Below are 19,422 nucleotides of genomic sequence, written 5' to 3' on the forward strand. Positions count from 1 at the left end.
GGATCTAACCTTTCTAACAACTTCTCCATCATCATCACTGCAGTGGACAGAGGGGGATCAGGGATCCTTGTTTTACTAAAGCAAGCATCCTGTAGTATATAACTAAATAATGGCATGTCGGTGAAGTGTGGCCAAATAGTGTCTGCCAAATAGTTAAAGGGATAGTTCAACATTTTGGCAAATTGGTCCATTGCCATAATCCCTATAGTTTTAGGAGTAGGTTCGTTACCTTTAATTGTCGATGCAAGCTATTTTTAGAACGGGCCGCGAGCTGCTCAGAGCTACGCTATGGAGGCTCATAGGATTTCTTGGTTTCCCTCATCACGCAGTTGTTTTCAAGGTAAATTCATGCAAAACCGCTGATGCGCGTTGCCTTCAGGGGCAGTTTTTCATCAAGCAGTCTCTGCATTTGCCTCAAAAACAACTCTGTCTCGTAACGTTCTGTTATTATCTCATAGCGTGGTGAATGTGCAGGTCACAACTTGTCCACCAGAGCGTTTTAGAGTTGTTGGATTGTGTATTTGATGAGTTTGATGACGGAAACCAAAAAATCCCGTTAGCCTCTGTAGCATAGCTCTGAGCAGCTCACGGCTCTGCTCCGCCGTTCTAAAAATAGCTTGCACCGACAAATAAAGGTAACAAACCTACTGCTATGAGTATAGGGATTATGGCAATGGGCCAATTTGCCAGAATGTTGAACTATCCCTTTAAACATTACCATCTGGGTCCAGCCTCTGATGTTTATAATTCAGCTCCAGATAAAGTAACTAAATCCGTTCTCCCTCTGTCTGACTGCTGGTGTCACATCGTCCTGCACCTCAGATCAGCTCTGATCCCAAACTAGTCGGTGCTGCCTTGTCCTGCATTAGCTCTCAGTGGATGTGCTTCAGTGTGTGACAACTCAGACTCCTGCAGTGCAAAAAAGGAACATGCTAATGTTGAAACAGCAGAATGTTGGAAACCCGGGGTTTTTTGTATTTGATGAAGTTTCAGTCGCTCTTGCAATAAGTAAGCACTTAGTTGATTATCAATACGTGAACAGCACAGCACAGATTATGAAGTATTGATTGGAAAAATTAACAACTAAAGTTGCTGATCATTTTTCCTGAATCCCTGTGGTGTCCCTTCATCCTCCCCAGCAGTCTTTGCATTTCTGTGTTCGACATTTTTTCTTATGGGCCTGTTTTCTCTCTGTCTGTTGAGCAGGAGTCCGGCCAAATCCCTCCAGCTGAGGCGGGTCCATCGTGGGGAGGCCAGGCTGAGCTCTCTTCTAAACCAGCGAGCTTGCAAGCCAGGCAACTCAAAGGTCAGAGACTCTTTCCTCTTTTGTCTTCCTGTTTCTTGTTGGTTTCCCTCTCTTAAGTCAATTAAACAGTGGAAATGTGCGAGGCAAGCAACGCTCACATACACCTGTGCTTTCTGTTGGCAAGCCTCCCCCTCTCTCACATGATGGCAGTCAGATTAGCACCTTGTGTAGGGGGAGGGAGGGAGAGAGGGAGGGAGGGAGGGTGGGGAGGAGAGGACGAGGCGCTGTAGCTGCTGTGGAGAAGTCGGAGAGAGCCTGCTAAGCTGAGAACCGGCTTAACCCAAAGTGGCTTGTCATGACAGGAGGAAGTGACAGACATTAAAATAGTAACCTCGATTAGCAAGCAAAGACAGAGACTACAGACACGAGCCCCTCTCTTTACTTTCCTCCTTTCTTATCATCTCTCTGTCACCTCTTCTCCTTTCACTCATCTTGATACACAAGACTACACACATATTTAATAATCCTCTATGTTATGTACAGTGGACTACACACACACAAATGCATAAATGTACACGTGCGCATAAATAGAGGAAGAGAGCAGGGAGAAGTTCTGTCCTAATCTACAAGAGAATCGTGAGGATGTGAAAGTGAGCGAGTTGTCTGCCCGTGACTCTTGCCACAGATGGGCTGATTCTCCATAATGAGATAGAGGACACGTCTCTTCAGCGCAGCTTAAAGTCTCACTACAGCTCTTCAAATTTGTCTGAGTGTCAAACAGGCTACAGTTGTAATGTCTTTAGCCGCACTGGTGGCGTGCCTCACGTACGCTCCTCTGTAGGCGCCCACAAGCCAAATGCAAAGATTGCTTTGCAGCAGCTGTGACACAGGCTTTATTAAAGGCACCTTCAACAATATTGGTCTGGTTTTTAATGTTTGCTTGTGGCGGTGTTTTAGGTCACAGAGTGGGTCACACTGTTTCCCCTGCTGCTTGGTTGCTGCAGATCATGAACGAGTGCACGTTTGTCAAACGGCTCACACAGCTTAGGATCAGTGGTTTAGCTTGATTACCTCTTTTAAGGACATGCCTGTGCTGGGCGAATACTGTTCATAGCAGCGCTACAGTTGGTGGGCGGTGGGGGAGGTGCAAGCTGGTTGTACTTTTTGCAGAACTCGTTGCAAACCCTGCACGGCTTCTTTTGCAAAGGGTCTGTTGAAAGTCATATTGTATTGCACTGAAATCATATGGAACAAATAAAATGAACATTTAAGTACACAACAAAGCATAAACACCACCCACAAGTACAGGAAATAAATCAGAATGAATCAGAGCTGCAACTAGCAACTATTTTCATCATCAGTTGAAGCACACAACATTTATTTAAAGAAATAATGAGACTACTGGTTTTTTATAGAGGTCATGATATAATCAGTTCTCTCAATGTTACAGTTCTCTAATCAAAAGAAATATGTGGGAGTACTCAGGACTGAGCCAGTTGAACACTGAAGGCTTCTAATTACCTCAATCCTGTTTGTTTGTTTGTTTGTTTGTGTGTATGTGTGTAACTGCAGGTGGTGTTGATCCACCAAAGATAAAGGGAGACAGTGACATACGCATCTTCGTGGCCCTCTTCCCGTACGATCCTGCCATCATGTCGCCCAATCCTGACGCTGCTGAGGAGGAGCTGCCCTTCACCGAGGGACAGATCATCAAAGTATGTCCTTCACTGCTCAGACACACTGAATGAAACCTTGATAAGCTCACATGAAGACAACAGTCTGAATAAGTTCAACTTGCATACTGCAGAGAATGTGTGAAATGTTCCTGTCTCTTTCCCTCAGGTTTATGGAGATAAAGACGCAGATGGGTTCTACCAGGGGGAGTCCGGTGGTCGACTGGGCTACGTGCCGTGTAACATGGTGTCTGAGATCCAGGTGGAGGACGAGGAGACCCGGCAGCAGCTCCTGCTGCAGGGCTTCTTGTCCACAGCGGCCTCCATGGAGAAGATCGGTACGTGACGCCCGTTGTTCTGTCTGATTATCGTGTTTGTTGTTGAATAATAAATGTTTTCTGTTGCCCTGGAAAATGAGTATATTTGGACATTCTTTACCATACTGCAGATGCAAATTTTTAATGTCTTACTCATAATATCACCGCTGTTCATGTTCAAGTGAGAAGTGAAAATAGCAGCACAAGTGGAGCAGGACTGGACCCACTGTTGTGAATTATTTTCTGCAGACACTAAGGCTTTTAATTTTTGCCTCAAGTACAGTGAAAAAAGAAAAAAGGAGGTGAAGTAGATGCTCCCTCTTGTCTGTGACCTTATGACCCACCAAGAGGCTCAAACACAGGTCTCAGATCAGACTTGATTGAAGCTGAACTAATTAAAATGGAACCAAAAGTGTTAACCATGTCATAGTTTTGTATGTTCACTGTGTTTCTATTAAGAGAATGAAAACCATCTACATATGTTCAGTCACTGGCTGTGTTTTCATGCTGGTGTCTATAAAGTATAAAATTAAAGTCAGTGTGTGTCTGTGGTGAGTGCTAAATCAGCCGCCCAGCAAATTCAAGCAGACACTTTGCTTCTGTTTCCTGCTCTCGACCCCGGAGCAGTGTTTTGCAGATGGTTTAACCTTTTCACTTCCACTTGTTCTCACTGCTGTGTCTGCTGCTCACTGGTTGTCATTTTTAAATTGCTCCTCACTTGGCTCTTCATTGTCTACTTTGTCTGGTCTGCTTCTCTCAAATTACACTTGTGTTTCTTTTTTGGTGTCATTTTTATTTTTTTTATTTTATTTTATTTTTGTTTGGTTTTCCTTTCTAAAACTCCATTAAGGCACTCGCACACATGCACAGCTTCCACGTCGCCCCGTTCCACCGCCGAAACCGAGACGATCCAAGAAAGGTGTGTCTCGCTGCAGATTGCGGCTCCCCACCTTCCTCCTTTCTTCTTCTCTCTGGTTTTCTGGTTTGCTTCTTCTCTCTGTCTCCTTCTCTTTAGCTTTTGCTCTTTCAGTTGCTGCTTTTCACTCAGCGCAGAGTGGAGGATTTGTAGGTCAGCTCAGCTGCAGTAGTCAGGAAATCAGCTTTCTCAGCATTATGCTCAAGTAACAGCAGTAGAACAGCTTCACAGTAATCAAAGCTTAGAGTTGCACCCACTGTCTCAGTGGTGATAGTTTATTCATTCAGAGTAACCTCGTCTTTCCGCAGGTTAACTTTGCAACTTTTATAACACAACAGTTCACTACTGTTAAAATGCACACACACGAGTACTGAGTCACTCTGGTCAGTTTCCATTGGAGCTTCATGTAATGCACTTCAGGCACTGCAGCAGAATGTGGCCCTGTGTTGCTTCTTCAATGATAATCTCACAGAAAGTTATTGAGCCGCTGTTCTGCTCCTCTGTTTCAAATGCATTACATGATCAGCTAAACCTAAGAGGCCCTTGTTGAAGCATCCATCTCCTCTGATCTCCGTCTGTGACTTTACGTACTCTGGTGTGATGCCTGTAACTTTCTGACTGAGGTTGTAATTTGAATTACTAACGTTTTTTTTTGCGATTGTGCTCATGCTCTTGTCCCTGACCTCATCTCTTCCAGTTGAGTCTGCAGCACTCTGGGAGGAGAGCGTAGACTCCTCCAGTCAAGGTTTGTGGTTAACCCTTTGACCTTCTGCCTCTCTGTTTGTTCCTGCATGATCAACGTCCACCGGAGGCCAGCATGTGTCGACTCGATATTTTATGTATGAAAGTGCCATGTATTAACGTGACCTCTTATTACTGGGTAGGACCATGAGGACTGTAACACCTGGACTCACCTTCATCTACCCCCACTAGCAACTGTTTGATCAGTTTGAGCTGTACTGAAGAGTTTGGACCTTTTTCAAAGACCTTAAATAACAAAAGAAAAATATATGAAACATTCACCTTTGTCAGAAATTAAAATAAAGGGAAAACAGTAGAATGGCAGAATCATATCTTCTGGTCAAGCTCTTCATTAACCCTCAGCTCTAGATGTCAAACAGTCTCTTCTCCTAACTCCTGTTTTCATTTCACAGCTCAAGTTGCATCATTTAATCATCAAACTATTCCATTTGTCTTCATCTTCATCCTCACTAACAGTTTAAAAAAGATTTTGGTTCACTTTTAAAAGCAGCAGCAGCTCAGCTCGAGCTGCTTTAAGGGAAACACAGGAGCCTGCTCCCTCTGCTAACCTGCTCTTGTCTTTATTTTCATGTGTTTGAATGCAGTGCTGTGACTTTTCCTCAGCTTAGCATGACGCTGAGTCGGACGTGCTGAAACAATGAGCCGCATGCTGATGAGCTGATTGGGACTGCAGAGACGTCTCACACCTCTAACCATCCAGCTGAATTGTTTTGACCTTCTCTGTTTGACTGACAGATCCCAGCCAGGCGGCAGCAGCAGCAGCAGCAGCAGCTGCACCGCCGCCGCCCGTATCGGCGTCTGCGGGAAACCTGGCGCCTGGAGCTCGCAGGATGGTCGCCATCTTTGATTATGACCCCAGAGAGAGCTCCCCCAACACTGACATAGAGGTCAGCCTCATGCATCATTAGTGTTTGGTCCAGGGGAACATAATATACTGTATGTGTGGTGGGAGTTGTAGTTGATTATTATCTCATCATTATCCATCTGGTTTGTTCTGGTTGTGTTCAGGCTGAGCTGACCTTCAGTGCAGGAGACATCATACACGTGTTTGGAGACATGGACGAAGACGGCTTCTTCTACGTAAGTGTCACCACGGTCTCAGTAAAAGTCCAGTTATTTATTTGCACTTCATTGTTGAATCTAATGAAAAAATAAAACAAAATAAAATCCTGTGACAAGATGAGAACTGATTCCTCCATCACAGAAAAACAAGATTACAGAGTCAGTTCAATGAAATAAACACATACATTTGATTGTAGGGGTGACTTTTCAAAGTATATGCGGTATATACATTATCTAAACAAACTCTGCCACTCTATACTGTGTGTACTACTTATAAACATAGGTATTAATATGAGTAATGCATGCAATATGATGCAGTTTTTAAAATATACATGAAACCAAGAAAATAAAAATACCAATCAAAAATGTACAAATACAATTATTAAATAATGTAATGAGAAAAATCAATTAAAACAGCTTCAAACTGCAGGTGAAAGGTTAGAGATTAAGAATCTAATATGACCAAGAGGTACCAACAAATTCATTTCTGAAGTGTTTTATAGTGAGTTCCTGGTGATTTAGTTGAGCTGCAGCCTTGTCTTTGTATCGACGCCTCTGTTGTTTCTTGCAGGGAGACTTGAATGGACACAGAGGTTTAGTTCCCTCCAACTTCCTGCAGGCGTTCCCGGAGGAAGCTCCACCAGAACCCGTCCCTGCTCCGCCTGCACCAGAACCCAAGAAGGAATCACAGGTAGCTCCGCCTTTCTGTTTGTCTAACACCCTGATCTGCACTCACATACATTATGTGTCATGTTCACAAATCACTGACATATGTGAGCTTTTTTTTCTATTTTATTTTATTTTATTTTATATTTCATCACATGTATCTGCATGCTGCTGTTTTCTGTTCTGTCTCTTTAACTCTGTCCTGTCACCTCTCTGCTGCCCCTCTGTTTCCTGCATGGCCCTGTGCAGAAGCAGAAACGAACTGTTCATTTTGAGACTTGATCGTAAGTGTTTTCAGTCAGAGCTGTAGCCACGCAGTGATCCACACTAGAGTCCCCTGTTCCCCCCTGTTGATGTCCAAGTCCACCTTTACCTGTAGATCCACACTGCTCCTTTGGATAAGACCCTACACCTGCCTCTGGATTTAGCTATTTGAGCCTCCTCCTTTGTGTGTGTGTGTGTGTTCTGTCTTAGTGTTTCCCCTTTTTGTCTGAGGATTTTGAACATTAGATATTGTTGAATAAAATTGGACTGCAATAAAATGTATTTATTTTTCTCCCAAAGGATGCTGGGACGTCGTCTGCAGAGCCACAACACCCCCAGCGCTCAACAACAGAGGAATCTTTGCAGGCCCAGCCCCAGACAAGCCCTTCCCCTCCTCCTGACCCAGCACAGCACACAGATCTACCGCCCACACAGGCCCCCACTGCAAGCCCCACGTCAGACCGGGACGCCACCACAGGTCCGGCTGTCTCTCCAGTTGCAATGGAGGCCTGTGTCTCCCCGTCAGCCCCGCTGCCAGCAGACAGCCCCACAAAGACAGACTCCTCTGCACAAGGCAAGAAGAAGAAAGGCTTTTTCTCCAAAGGCAAGAAACTGTTCAAAAAGCTGGGATCCAGCAAGAAAGAATGAGTCAGGACATCTGACTCAGGGTCTTCACGTCACATTGAAAGCACTTTCTCTGTCTTCACTCTTTGTCTCAGTTGGTAGCCGGTGCAGTTCGTGGCTCTCAGATCTAATACCTGTTGATTTAACTGTTAGTAATTATACATTTGCCTTAGAGCACTGCTTGACCAGCTGTTGAATATATATACTACTCTTAAATATCAGCTTACAGCGTCACAGGAGCATGTAGAGGTGCATGTTGAAGTGTGCAAACACACTAATATATTCTCTGAACTCTAATTCTAATTATCTAAACCTTCACAGATTTCCACTCATTAGAGGCTTCGATGCTTGATGTAAAACAGTGAATCAGGTTTATCTAGAACAGTCTGATAGAATTTGATGCTGAACAGCAGCTCCAGACTTCAGCCCAATTCAGATACAGCTAATTGAATATTAGCTTTAATGCTCGTGTACTGGTGCCACTTTATTTATCTGAAGCAAACGAATAGAAGCTGCAGTCTATCTCTTCTGTGACTATAAAAAAAAAATGCACTATCCATCCTGAATGGATGTATTTTAAATATGTCTGCTAGTCCCTCATATGTGTTTCTTGTCTTTAAGAGTATTTATACAGTACTTTGTACAGAACATGTTATTTATTTGTATCAGACTCTGGCCCTCATCATCACCGCATTGCATGAAGGGACATCAGGGCAGGAGGCGAATCATACTGAGCTGTCAGAGACAGTGATGATCCACTTCGATATGTTTAGATTTTATTTGTGGTCACGACTGTTTGTTGGAGTGGGACATAGTGTTAAATGTAAAGAATGTATAGGGTTGCTCTTCTTTGGTGTGTGCGGCTGGGTGTGCGTGTGTGTATCGGTGTAGATGAAGCTGCCCAGTCCACTGGTGAGACTGAAAACAGACGATGCCTTTCTCAGACATTCACACAGGAACTCTCTATGTTTGTGACCACAGTCACAAATGGCCTAAATGTTGCATACTACATATTTTCAGTGTACGTGCGTGAGCGAGTGAGTGAGTCACAAAGTGTGAACGTGTACGTGTGTATGTATGTGTGTGTGTGTGTGTGTGTGTGTGAGAGAGAGAGAGAAAAAGAGAGACCTGCAGTGTTTGCAAAAAGACATACTTTTAGATGATAGGTAGTCTGCTCTGTTAGATGAAAGAGCAGCTGCTAATGATCAATCAGTTCATCAACAAGTTCTGACATTTGAGAAGCGAAAATCCAACACATATTGGACAGTTTTGCAAAACAATTTTTATATAATAAAAAGTAGTTATAGTGCATTAATTCTCCCTGAATATGTTTTTTTCTCCTCCAAGTCTGTGGCTCCACAGAAAACTGTCACTCCCACCCTCACAGAGTAATAATCTGTGGGTGAGTTGACAAGGGAGACCGTGTTCAGGAACATACATTTATATTTAATCAGATATAGAAACATTGAAAAAGTTAAAAGACGTTGTGACAGTTTACAGTTTGTATATCTGGATGGTAGTGGGCCCCATCAGTCAAAAACGGCCCCTTACAGTTGCCCACATGTTATGTCATGAACTATGACACAATAGGTTAAATCTCTGGATGAGTTGATTCACTGACTAATCGTTGAAGCGTCAGCTAATTTAGAGACGACTCTGGAGTGAAGCAGTGTGTGTGTGTGTGATGCTAGAGTGAGCTAGTTAGCCAGTTAGCAGCTTGATGCTAAACACACAGCTTTGAATTCCCTCTGGTTTGAACACAGTGTTTTTTTTAATTAGTATTCTGCATACACCAACTAACACTAACAACACATCATTTACAGTGAGCAGTTTTCAGTCAAGGCACTGGTGGTCTGCGGCGCTACCATACTGTGATTCTCTGCAATAAGTTGTTGTGTGTAATCTTTTCCTTTGCCTCCATGTTGGGATGAAGCGATGATGAAGCTTGTGGTGTGTGAACATCGGGGTCAGAGAGGCTAAGCAGCAGTGTCGTAACATCTTCATCAGCCCGTTGCAGCTTAGCGGTGATTCCTTTTATGTCTACACATTAGCATCCTGAAACTGTAGACTGTTAAGTTAAAGCTAAGTAAAAAAAAAAACAACCTTTAGCAATATATAGCCCACGATGCACTGCAGTACTAGAACAACAATAGAGCAATGCAGTATCTTTTAGTGCTTTGTGACGGCTTCACTTCAAGGGAGATGATGTAGTGTAACTATTCAGTTTTGATGTGAATGTGTGGACCAGGCCTTAGTATTTACATGCAGTGATTGTTCACTCAGCCTGGTTTGGTTTGGGGTCTTCTCTCTGTGTCGACATAGGGCTGTTGGGTAACTTCACAGGTTTTTACTTGTAGTTTCTTATTCATGCTGCTGAGCCACCTGTTGTGACTCCGGCTGTGGAAAAAAACTGCAAAATATGCCAAAATCTTGGGTGCTTTGCCTGTTATAGCGTGAAGCGAGGATCAGACCTGAGTTTCCCCCTCCCGTGCTGCTGATCCCCCCCCACCCACACACACACACACACACATACACACACACGGGTTAGACGTTAGAGTCACACCTGATGACACAAGTTGGAGGCAGTGTGTGTGTGTGTATGTGTGTTGTTTTGTTGTTGTTTTTTTTCTGTAATGTCATGAATGTTTTAATTGTTTGTCAGTGTTACATGACGGGAGCACGATGATGCCAAGAACAAAAAGGGTGTGCAGACTGACACAGACACTTTAGATGTGACAGAGCCGGGATAGAGGCAAGACTGAGGCTGTACTGTATGTTCTGGTTTTTTTTTTTTTTATGTTGTTCTCCTTTTATTTTTAAAGGGGAGGGGGGGTGGATGCTCAAAAGTTGCCGAAATGTACAGCGAATATTTGTACTAATCTTGTATTTGACGGCCTTTAATGCACAAGTATTTCTCTACCTGCTGTGTAGTGAGTAGGCGGCTCCACTGTTGACTGGATATAGGACCTAGACCCATATAGGTAGTGTTTTAGCTCAGCTGATCATATTTAGCCTTACAAGAAGACCTTGTTTTAGTCTTAATATGTTGTTTACAGGATGTTTATTGACTGCATGCATACCAATGTTATACCTATGTTCGGCCTTATTTATGTAACTGTCATATTTCTGTTTTTTAGGCTGATTGTCTACAATGTTTGAGTTGTAGATTGTCGATGCAGTGGAAAAGAAGCCGTAGGAGCTTTTCTGTATATAATGAACAGTGTTGGGACTTTGTGGTATATTTTCATACAGCACGGGAAACTTTTTCTTTTCTTTTCTTTTCTTTTTTTTTTTTTTCGTCTTTCCTGACCTGCATTCATTGTTTGAAACCAGTGGAAGATTGACCTTTTTATATATTACTGTTTTTATTATCCTTTTGGAAGCTCATGTGTAAATATGTTTTTGTTAATATTGTTTTTCAGTTTTTGTTTTGTTGTCCTTTTTTCTTTTTTTTTTTCTTTTTGCATGTCCAGGCAGTGTGGATGGAGGAACGTTAACTAAAGATGTAGAACACAGAGGACTCGTTGACTTGAAATTGTGATGGTTTCTTTCAATATGGATCTTTTTACAGGAATAAAGTATGTATATTTTCACAGAAAACACAGAGTCAAAGACAAGATTTCCTTTTCATTTCCGTTTTTTTATTTTATTTTATTATACAACGTTACACAGTTTACACAACATCACAGGTTTTTATTGAGGACAGTTGAAACATAAAATGGAGGAAAGAGTTGCGAGCTCCTCTCTGCGCCACACACCGCCCATGTGAAGTGACTGCAACACTCTGGGCGATGTGTGGCCTTGCGAGACAAAGCAGCTTCCTCTTTTTGTGAGTTCCTGCGCGGGCGCCACGATGGCCTCTTCTCTCTCCCTGAAGCCAACAGTACACTCATCCATAAAGTAGGAAACACTACACTGTGGCAAGGAGTTTAGTAGTGCTTTCTACTTTATGGATGACTGCACTGTACATCCACCGCTCTTCTGTCGTCTTCTGTCTTTGTCCCCCAGTTCTTCTTCCTCTTCTTCTCCTTCTGCACCTGTGACCGCGGCGTCTGCAGCTGCACACACCAACCCCCCACACCCAGACACACACCAGTGCACCAAACTGAAATCTCTCAGCCCAGTGCACACCCAGCATTCACACAGCCCTCGCTCTTTGTCAGACCAGAAAAGTCACACTTCCTGAATTGACGTGAAACATTTGCATGCAAAGTTTTCAATACAACTTTTTAAAAATTCAACTTAGGCCTGCAAAAAAAACTTGTGCGAGACAAAAAATCTTTCTGGTGTTGTCCCTCAGTGTCCTTTTTTGGAGGCAAATGTCAGAACTGAGCCACCAGAGGAAGCGCTATCTAGAGGACGCCATTTTGACAGGCATGAGTAAGCCTTTCTGTCTGAGCATGAAGTACAAGTCATCTCAAATAAATCCAAGAGAAACTGTTGGCAATGCAAAGGGTAAATTAGAGCAATTTCAAAGACAGAGTAGATACATGGAACAATAAAATAATAATTAAAAAAAAAAAGACAGTTGCAAAACTTAAGTTTCAGCTTCTCAGTCTTAAGCGAATTGGGTTTTTTTCCAAATGAAACTCTAACTCAACATCATTTAAGAAAACATCAGATAAGAAAAGGAAAAACAAAGATAAAGCTGACTTATCTTCCATAATCTGACACAAAATACCTTCGATCATTTCCCTCCATGTCATCGCAAAATGACTTCGGCATTAAAAAGACACGGCCCTCCATCATACTTTACCTCAACCTTCACTTTCTTTCTTCAGAGTTTTAAGTGCCGATTGTCCGCAGCCTGACAGGTGTCTTCTGTCTGTCCAAGGAGTGGATGAAGAGGAAGAAGAAGAGGCTGTCTCCTTTTGAACCCTCCACAACCACGTGATGTAACCACAGGAAGAGGTCTAACAGTCACAGCCGCTCTCTTTCTCTTCTTCCGCCTCCTCTCTGCTTTCTTTGCAGGCGCTTTTTTAAAAATGCCGACAGTAGCTCTGAAGATTTTTTTCCCCCCCAGAAGAAGAAGAAGAAGAAGAAGGAGAACTCTGCATTTGTGATCATGACACAAACAACCCAGGAAACAACATGTCAGATTTTTAGCAGCAAACACTTGAACTTTCCTTTTAATCATTTCACTTTTCAGTCCACTCATCAGTTTCAAATCAAAAACTTTAAAAGCTTCAGCTCAGTTTTTTTTTGTTTTTTTTGTCCGCATGGCCATGATGCCGAGCTGCAGACATGATGATGTCATCTACACTCTTCTAGACCCAATGTAGCTTCATACAGTTTGGTCGAGACGCAGTGCAATGAGAAGTTGGGTAATAAACCCAGAATGAAGTGGAGGGAGATTTCAACACAAGTGTGAGCTTCCATTTACACATTTACACCGTTTTTTTTACAGTTTTATTCCACATTAGGTTCAGTTTATTAACACTTGTGTAACTTGTGTGTGATATATATATGTAGTAGCCTATACATCCTGAATTAATTCTCAGATGATCTGGTGACTGAAGGTCTGTTTAACTATGTCAAACACCTGATGGGTGCAGGGACCAGTTCCTGTGTAGAAATGGTTTCACTGATAATCTGACTAGAAATAGCAAAGACCCCCACACACAAACATACATACACACACACAACCCCACCCAGTTACAATTACTGTTAGTGAGTTAAACATGAGTGAGTAAAAATATCCTTTTACAGAAATAGACCCATAAAGCCCATCACATCAGAAAGTCAAAAAACGGCAGAGAATCCATTCAAACTGAAACTGAGATTAGTTGTAAAACACCTAAATGCATCATTCAAGGGCAGGTCCATATTTGTAACTGTAGCCTCATGCAACACAGATGTGATCACATGTACATTGAAAAAGTCAGGGACGCTGTCTTTACAAACAGGCATGTGAGGAATTTTGTAGTGCGACCTGACAAAATAAGTGAAAATGTGATAAGTCAAGAAGAGTTATTTGCATTTTTGTTGCTATGGTTACCATCACCTTACCGGTGGTTGTCAAAAGTGAAAGGCCACAGGTTTCAATTCCTTGTAAATGTAAATGTAAATGTCCAACAGTAACCATGTGACTTCTCAGAACGCTAAACCTGGAGGGGAGCCGGGCAAGTCCCCACACATCAGGTCCACACTACAGCACCGCTCAGGCTCAGCGCCATGGAAACATCAGCGTGAGTCTCACTGAGGTGACAACCGGTGTGTCCGAGCAGTGATGGAAAGTTACTAAGGACAGTTTCTCACCTGCAGCACTTCTTCTTCTAATTCACCATTTGACCTCTATTTTAGTTTCCACTCACTTAACAAATTCATCTTTTACATGAAAACCATGATGAGCCTGTAAAATATGAAGCATTTCTGCCCAGTAGCAACAACAGAGAACAATATATGAATGATCCTTACATCAGTAATTAACTTAAATAATGCATATTATGTTGTTGCATGATGATTCATTTTATGTTTTGAACTTGAAATAGATTTGGCTCAGAGTGCTTCACATCTGTTACTTAACCTTCGTCTTGTGTTAGCTTTCTGCTACCATCAATGATGTTAGGGTCAGTTTTGACCTGTCTTAAATCAGCTGTAAAATGCACTAAAAACTTTTTTTTTTCTTCTCTTGGTTACATTGTTAGGCTTCCTTATCCATGGAAATATTGCTTTTAATATTTTTGGGTTTTGTCAGTATACCCCTTGTCTTCAATTTAACCTTCTTCTTGTCAGCTTTCTGCTACCATCTCTTGTGTTAGGGTCGGTTTTGACCCGAGTCTTAAATCAGGTCATCAAGTCAAAAAGCCTTGATGCTATAAACAAATTTATGTGGTAATTTATTTATTAAAAACCTGAAAACTGGTACAAGAGGAAGATTAAGTAAAGATAATGCACTGACAGCTTCAGTTTGTGCACCTCAGTCTCTGAGTCACTGGAGGTGTCATAGAGAGCAGCCTACAGATCTAATAGTTCAGCAAACAGGCTGCTCATGTATATCCTCATATAAGTAAAGTGAATGAAGTGAAGTGATGGTGAAGATAGCATTTTACTTTACATCTCCCTTGTTGTTTATGTTTACTGTACGCAGAGGATGAATGGATTCTAATGAGCAGATCATGTTTTTTCATGTGCACAGTTCTCACGCATGCAAACAGATTTTTTTTAAAAAAAGGACAATGTGGTGAGATGTAGTTATTGTAATAGTAATAATAAAAGAGAAGCTATAATTAGTGAACATGAATGAAGTTTTCTTATGTGGACAGAAGATTTGCTGATGTGAAAGTACAACTACCTAAAAATGTTTCATTACAATTAAAAGTTCTGCATGAAAAGTCCTACAGTACTTCAGTAAAAAAAAAAAAAAAATACCAAAGGCAAAATGCACTGAAACTTAAAGGAAAAGTCCCTGCGACTTATTTATTATTATAAGTTACAATAGTTAGTTTAGTCCAGTGGTTTCCAGTTTAGGTGACGGCCCCTGGAAACATTTTGAACTCAAGACTGAAGCTATTGATTTGTTTTGTGAAATACTTGATCAGGTCATTTAAGAGTTAATTGAATTGAAAACCCTGTCAGATGTTTTAGCGGGGAAATCTGTCTCTCTCTCTCTCTCTGTCTCTTTGATGGAACTGCTAACGACCCTTGACACAGTTTTCTCAGAGAACACAGGCAAAAAAAAGGCAATGTGTTGTTTCTCATGCTGAGAAGTTACTAGTAAATGCAGCGGCTTTCAGTTAGAGGGGTAAAAAAGCAGAACATTTCCCTGGGAAGTTTTGTGGGCTGGATTTTTAAAACGGCAGAAAATGGATAGTAAAGTACAAAGACAGTTGAGTGACTGTACCTAGTTCTCACATGTGTTCTCACACACTTTCCCACCAGGAACTGTTTACAACATGGGTGTGTGTGTGTGTTTGTGCGTGTTTGTATAGAATAATGTGACATGGTTTTGTGGACTACATCTGCATTCCCACGACATCTGCTCCTGCTGGGAGAAAAGGAGCGCACGTCATTCTGACATCAATACCTGTGAGGGCAGTTTATAGTGTGTGTGTGTTTGCGTGTGTGCTTTGACACCACGGAGGCCCATACTTGACGCTCCAGTTACAAATAAAACATGTCTATTTGGATGAAAACGTGTTGAAAAGATCCAGCATATGGTGTCTTTAACAGCCACACATCATTTTAGCCTTTAACCCTCCAATCTCCTGACCCCTGCCCTGCATTTTGCTAATCCCTAACCCTGTGAGGGGAGAGAGCGCACCAGCCTCCAACCGGCCAAATGACCCCTCGTAGCGTTCAGTCATCGGTGCACGTGCCAGTGAGGAAGTGATCCAAACTCCCCGTGTGAAGAAGAAGAGAGAGCGCTGAAGCCGTGGGCCTGCGCTGCCTCTTGTGATAGACCTTATCTGGGCTGGCAGCCATTTCCCCTCCCTGCCTTGTGTCTCTCCAAGCTCCTCCTAAGGCCACAGCCGGGTGTCGACACCACCGAGCCACCCAGAAGCTTTTAGATCATCCCCAGGCCTGTACGAGCTCCACACGGAGGCCTGAGCTGCTCTAAACCGGTTTCTGCAGAGCACCGAAAAAGAAAAGTAGATTTACTTTAAGCGCTGTGCTTAAGTTCACTTCTCAGGTACTTGTTTCTTATGCTTCATTATTTCTCCTAGCTTCATTCGTTTACATCTGACATTAATAAGCTCTTAAATATACAACACACGGTTACATTTTTAGATGAAATCTGTTTTGGTTCATGACCCCATTAATGTCAACCTGTGTCTGGTTTGGGCCCCTTGGTCCCGTTTCCTCTACACCTCTGTGCCACTTCCACCGTGCTCTCGTTCACACACCACACACTGAATCTCACTGTTTCATCAGCACACGCTCTGAGTCTGATTCATCACGTTATCAGATTATCAAAGCATGAGGCCACAGGAAGCAAGTCAGCATAGAAGGAGAAATGTAACACACCTATAAACTGTACAAAACTTTAGTGAGGTAAATCACCAGAAATATAATTAAATCAATAAAAAAAAACTAACATTTTCTTTCAAAATAATAGTCATGGTCATGCTCTTCAGACAAAGCCCAACATCAGCACATTTACCTGCTTCTCTGAGCCTGTCTGTACATGAATGAACTTGCATAGGATGGCTCCGATTAAAAATTCTTGAGGCACAAATATTGTCAAAAGTTTATTTCCTCCCAAATTAATCATCTCATGACCCTCAGACTTCTGCTGCGACCCTGTGAAGCGGTCACAAGATAAATTGATTAAAGCAGCTTCTCAAGCAGCTACAACAATCTAATGCTGTTTGCACACTGATGCCTCAGTATTAATCTAATATCACCACAGTATATCGCTATATATCAGAATATGCAGAATAAGTGCTTTTATTTTTGATGCTTCAGTAGATTTTGCTGACTTTATACACTCAGGGAGTATGTGAATGCAGCACTCTTACTTAATGAAGTTCTTTCTTTCTTTCTTTCTTTCTTTCTTTTTTACATCATTGCACTGGTACTGAAATAAAGGATCTTCTGAGCACCACATGTTACACACACATCCATCTGCACATGCCCACACTGTGGAGGATGCCCCCCTGTTTAAAAGGAATTGAAATCCTTAAATATGACGAGCTGCTCTCAGTTCTGTTGCTGCATCCTGGACTGTCAGAGAGAGGAAGTTTTGTCAGCCTTATGAAACACATCAGTTTGAGTGTGTGAGGCCTGTGTGTGGGTAATGTCCATTTAAAGACACTTTACTTCTCTTTCTGCGCTCTATCCCCCGCCAGACAGAGACGTTTCAAGACTGAAGTGAAGAAACCGCTTGCTTTTCTTTTTTAACCGGGGGTCAAAAGGCAAATCAACACCTTAGTTTGTGATCTGATGCTTTCCCTCCGGCTTAAAGCCCTGACATATCCAAATAAGGTCAAAAGCAATAGTGCAATCGCGCGCGCCAATGAGGACCGCAATAGATGAGCTCTGTGCATGTGAAAATGAAGGGCGATGAACACTTGATGTGTAGATGAGAAGTGCATGGGCGGAGCTGAAAGCCTTCCTGACTACGCCTGTGGTTGTGGTGTCTTGCAGCACCAGTTCTCGGTTTTGTTTTTAGTTTTGCAGCTCTCGTGAAATGACTTCAGCTTCTTCTGAAGAGACCAAACTAGGGCCCCAAAGCTTCAGGTGACGTGGAAAAAGGTGATATAAGCTTCAGGTTTAGTATGGAATTGTTTAACGTTACATAGCATGAAAGAGGCGGAGCTGAACTGCTAAAGGATGTTGGTCTCATCTATATGTGCACCCAGCTCTGCACTGTTACAAACCCACATGGAGACAAAGACACTTGTGGTTTATTTGATTATCAACTGTCTCCATCCTCCACACATCCACTGTTCAAAACATCTCTGCCCCCATTTCTGGTGGAACAAATGAGAAATATTTCACATTCTGTGGATTTGAAATAAAATGGATAATATAATGATATAATCATTTCAAAATGAAAGTGTAGGTCTGGGCTCTGCATTTAGGAGATAGTTGGCCTGCAGGCGGCATAAGATCATGATGATCAGTTTAAAATGTGAATGGTTGCTGTGTCTATTTGTTTGATTGAGCTAAGGATCATTTGTATGTTCAAAATTCACTGTAGATTTATGTAAGATTATGTAAAAAAAAAAACTCACTCACTGCTTCTTTTCAGACAGAGGGAGGTATACTATGCCATATGTACAGGGCATACATAGATAGATACCCTTCCAGGGACAATCAGCTACTCGCACTTTAAACTCTCAATGCATCTGGTAGCGGAGCTGCACATCTTACAAACTCAGTGAGAACCAGATTCAGAACCATGTTTCAGCCTCAGGACTTTATTATATCAATAAAGAAACTTCATTCATACATTTCCAAAACCCCATTGAAGTGCTGAAGATTGTTCATGTGCTCTGAGAACAATTTCACAAATGAAATTAGCTATAAAACTATTCATTTTAACAACATTGTCATTGGCATTGTGACTGCACAGCCCACAGTGTTCACAATGGAAACATATATCACACAATAATGTCTAAATATTGTTGGGGAAACCACAAAGTCATCAGCATATTTCCACTGTGGTCATCATGTCCTTTACATGACAGAAGTCAGCAAAATGAAACAACAAATGAATCAATATGATGAAGGTAGAAAAAAAATAAAGGACTAAATACAAGTGCTACCATTTAATAAAAAAAAAACAGATTCTCTGAACTTTGACCTCATTGTGGCAGCAAACTGAGAAAATCCCCTAAAAGTTCAAATAACTTTTGCATTACTTTCAGTTAAAGTGTCTTTCAGTTTTGACAAAGTAATTACGTATCAATGCTGTATGTGATAATGCACCTGTTTCTACAGAACTGCCACGAAACCCACAACAGTGATATTACAAAACCTTTTTGGATTTAAAAACAAAATTATTTAGTTTTGATCAGTGCTAGACTAGTCTCCCGCCTTAATCTCTCTTTGTCAGTTATCTGCACTAAAGCTTCACAGCTTTCGCTAAATTATCCACAGTGAATTTAATATAATATAATATAATATAATATAATATAATATAATATGGTGCAGCGGAGGGTTCTGGGTTCGAACCTTCTCCCTGTGCATGCGTAGGTTCTCTCCGGGTACTCCGGTATTCCTCCGACAAACCAAAGTCATGCAGGTTAGGTTAATTGGTGACTCTAAATTGCCCATACAGTACAGTAGAATGGGGGTGTAAATGGTTGTCTGTCTGAATATGTTAGTCCTGCAATAGACTGGCAACCTGTCCAGGAGGTACCCCCCTTCTCACCTGAAGTCTCACCAGCTCCAGCTCACCAGCTCATAATATAATATATAATATAATATACTTCCTCACACCAC

The 19,422-nt window shown here is 41.9% G+C and overlaps 1 protein-coding gene across 4 annotated transcripts in view; it reads left to right on the forward strand.

Annotated features, from left to right (window-relative positions):
- The window catches only part of tspoap1 (TSPO associated protein 1), a 56,591-nt gene extending 47,842 nt beyond the window's left edge, over nt 1-8,749 (forward strand). For 3 of the 4 annotated variants that reach the window (XM_085797399.1, XM_085797401.1, XM_085797400.1), the window contains 7 exons: nt 1,207-1,306; nt 2,819-2,961; nt 3,089-3,257; nt 5,650-5,801; nt 5,923-5,994; nt 6,548-6,667; nt 7,207-8,749. In XM_085797399.1, the coding sequence (XP_085653525.1) occupies nt 1,207-1,306; nt 2,819-2,961; nt 3,089-3,257; nt 5,650-5,801; nt 5,923-5,994; nt 6,548-6,667; nt 7,207-7,554 (1,104 nt within the window). In that variant the 3' untranslated portion in view covers nt 7,555-8,749. Of the gene's footprint in view, nt 1-1,206; nt 1,307-2,818; nt 2,962-3,088; nt 3,258-4,086; nt 4,156-4,849; nt 4,898-5,649; nt 5,802-5,922; nt 5,995-6,547; nt 6,668-7,206 lie in introns of all 4 variants that reach the window. The other variant, XM_085797402.1, reaches the window with a different exon arrangement.
- The last annotated feature ends 10,673 nt before the right edge of the window (nt 8,750-19,422 follow it).

This window comes from Trachurus japonicus, chromosome 14 (genome assembly GCF_045865225.1).
Source record: "Trachurus japonicus isolate A0001 chromosome 14, Traja_1.0".
NCBI classification, from domain to species: Eukaryota; Metazoa; Chordata; class Actinopteri; order Carangiformes; family Carangidae; genus Trachurus; species Trachurus japonicus.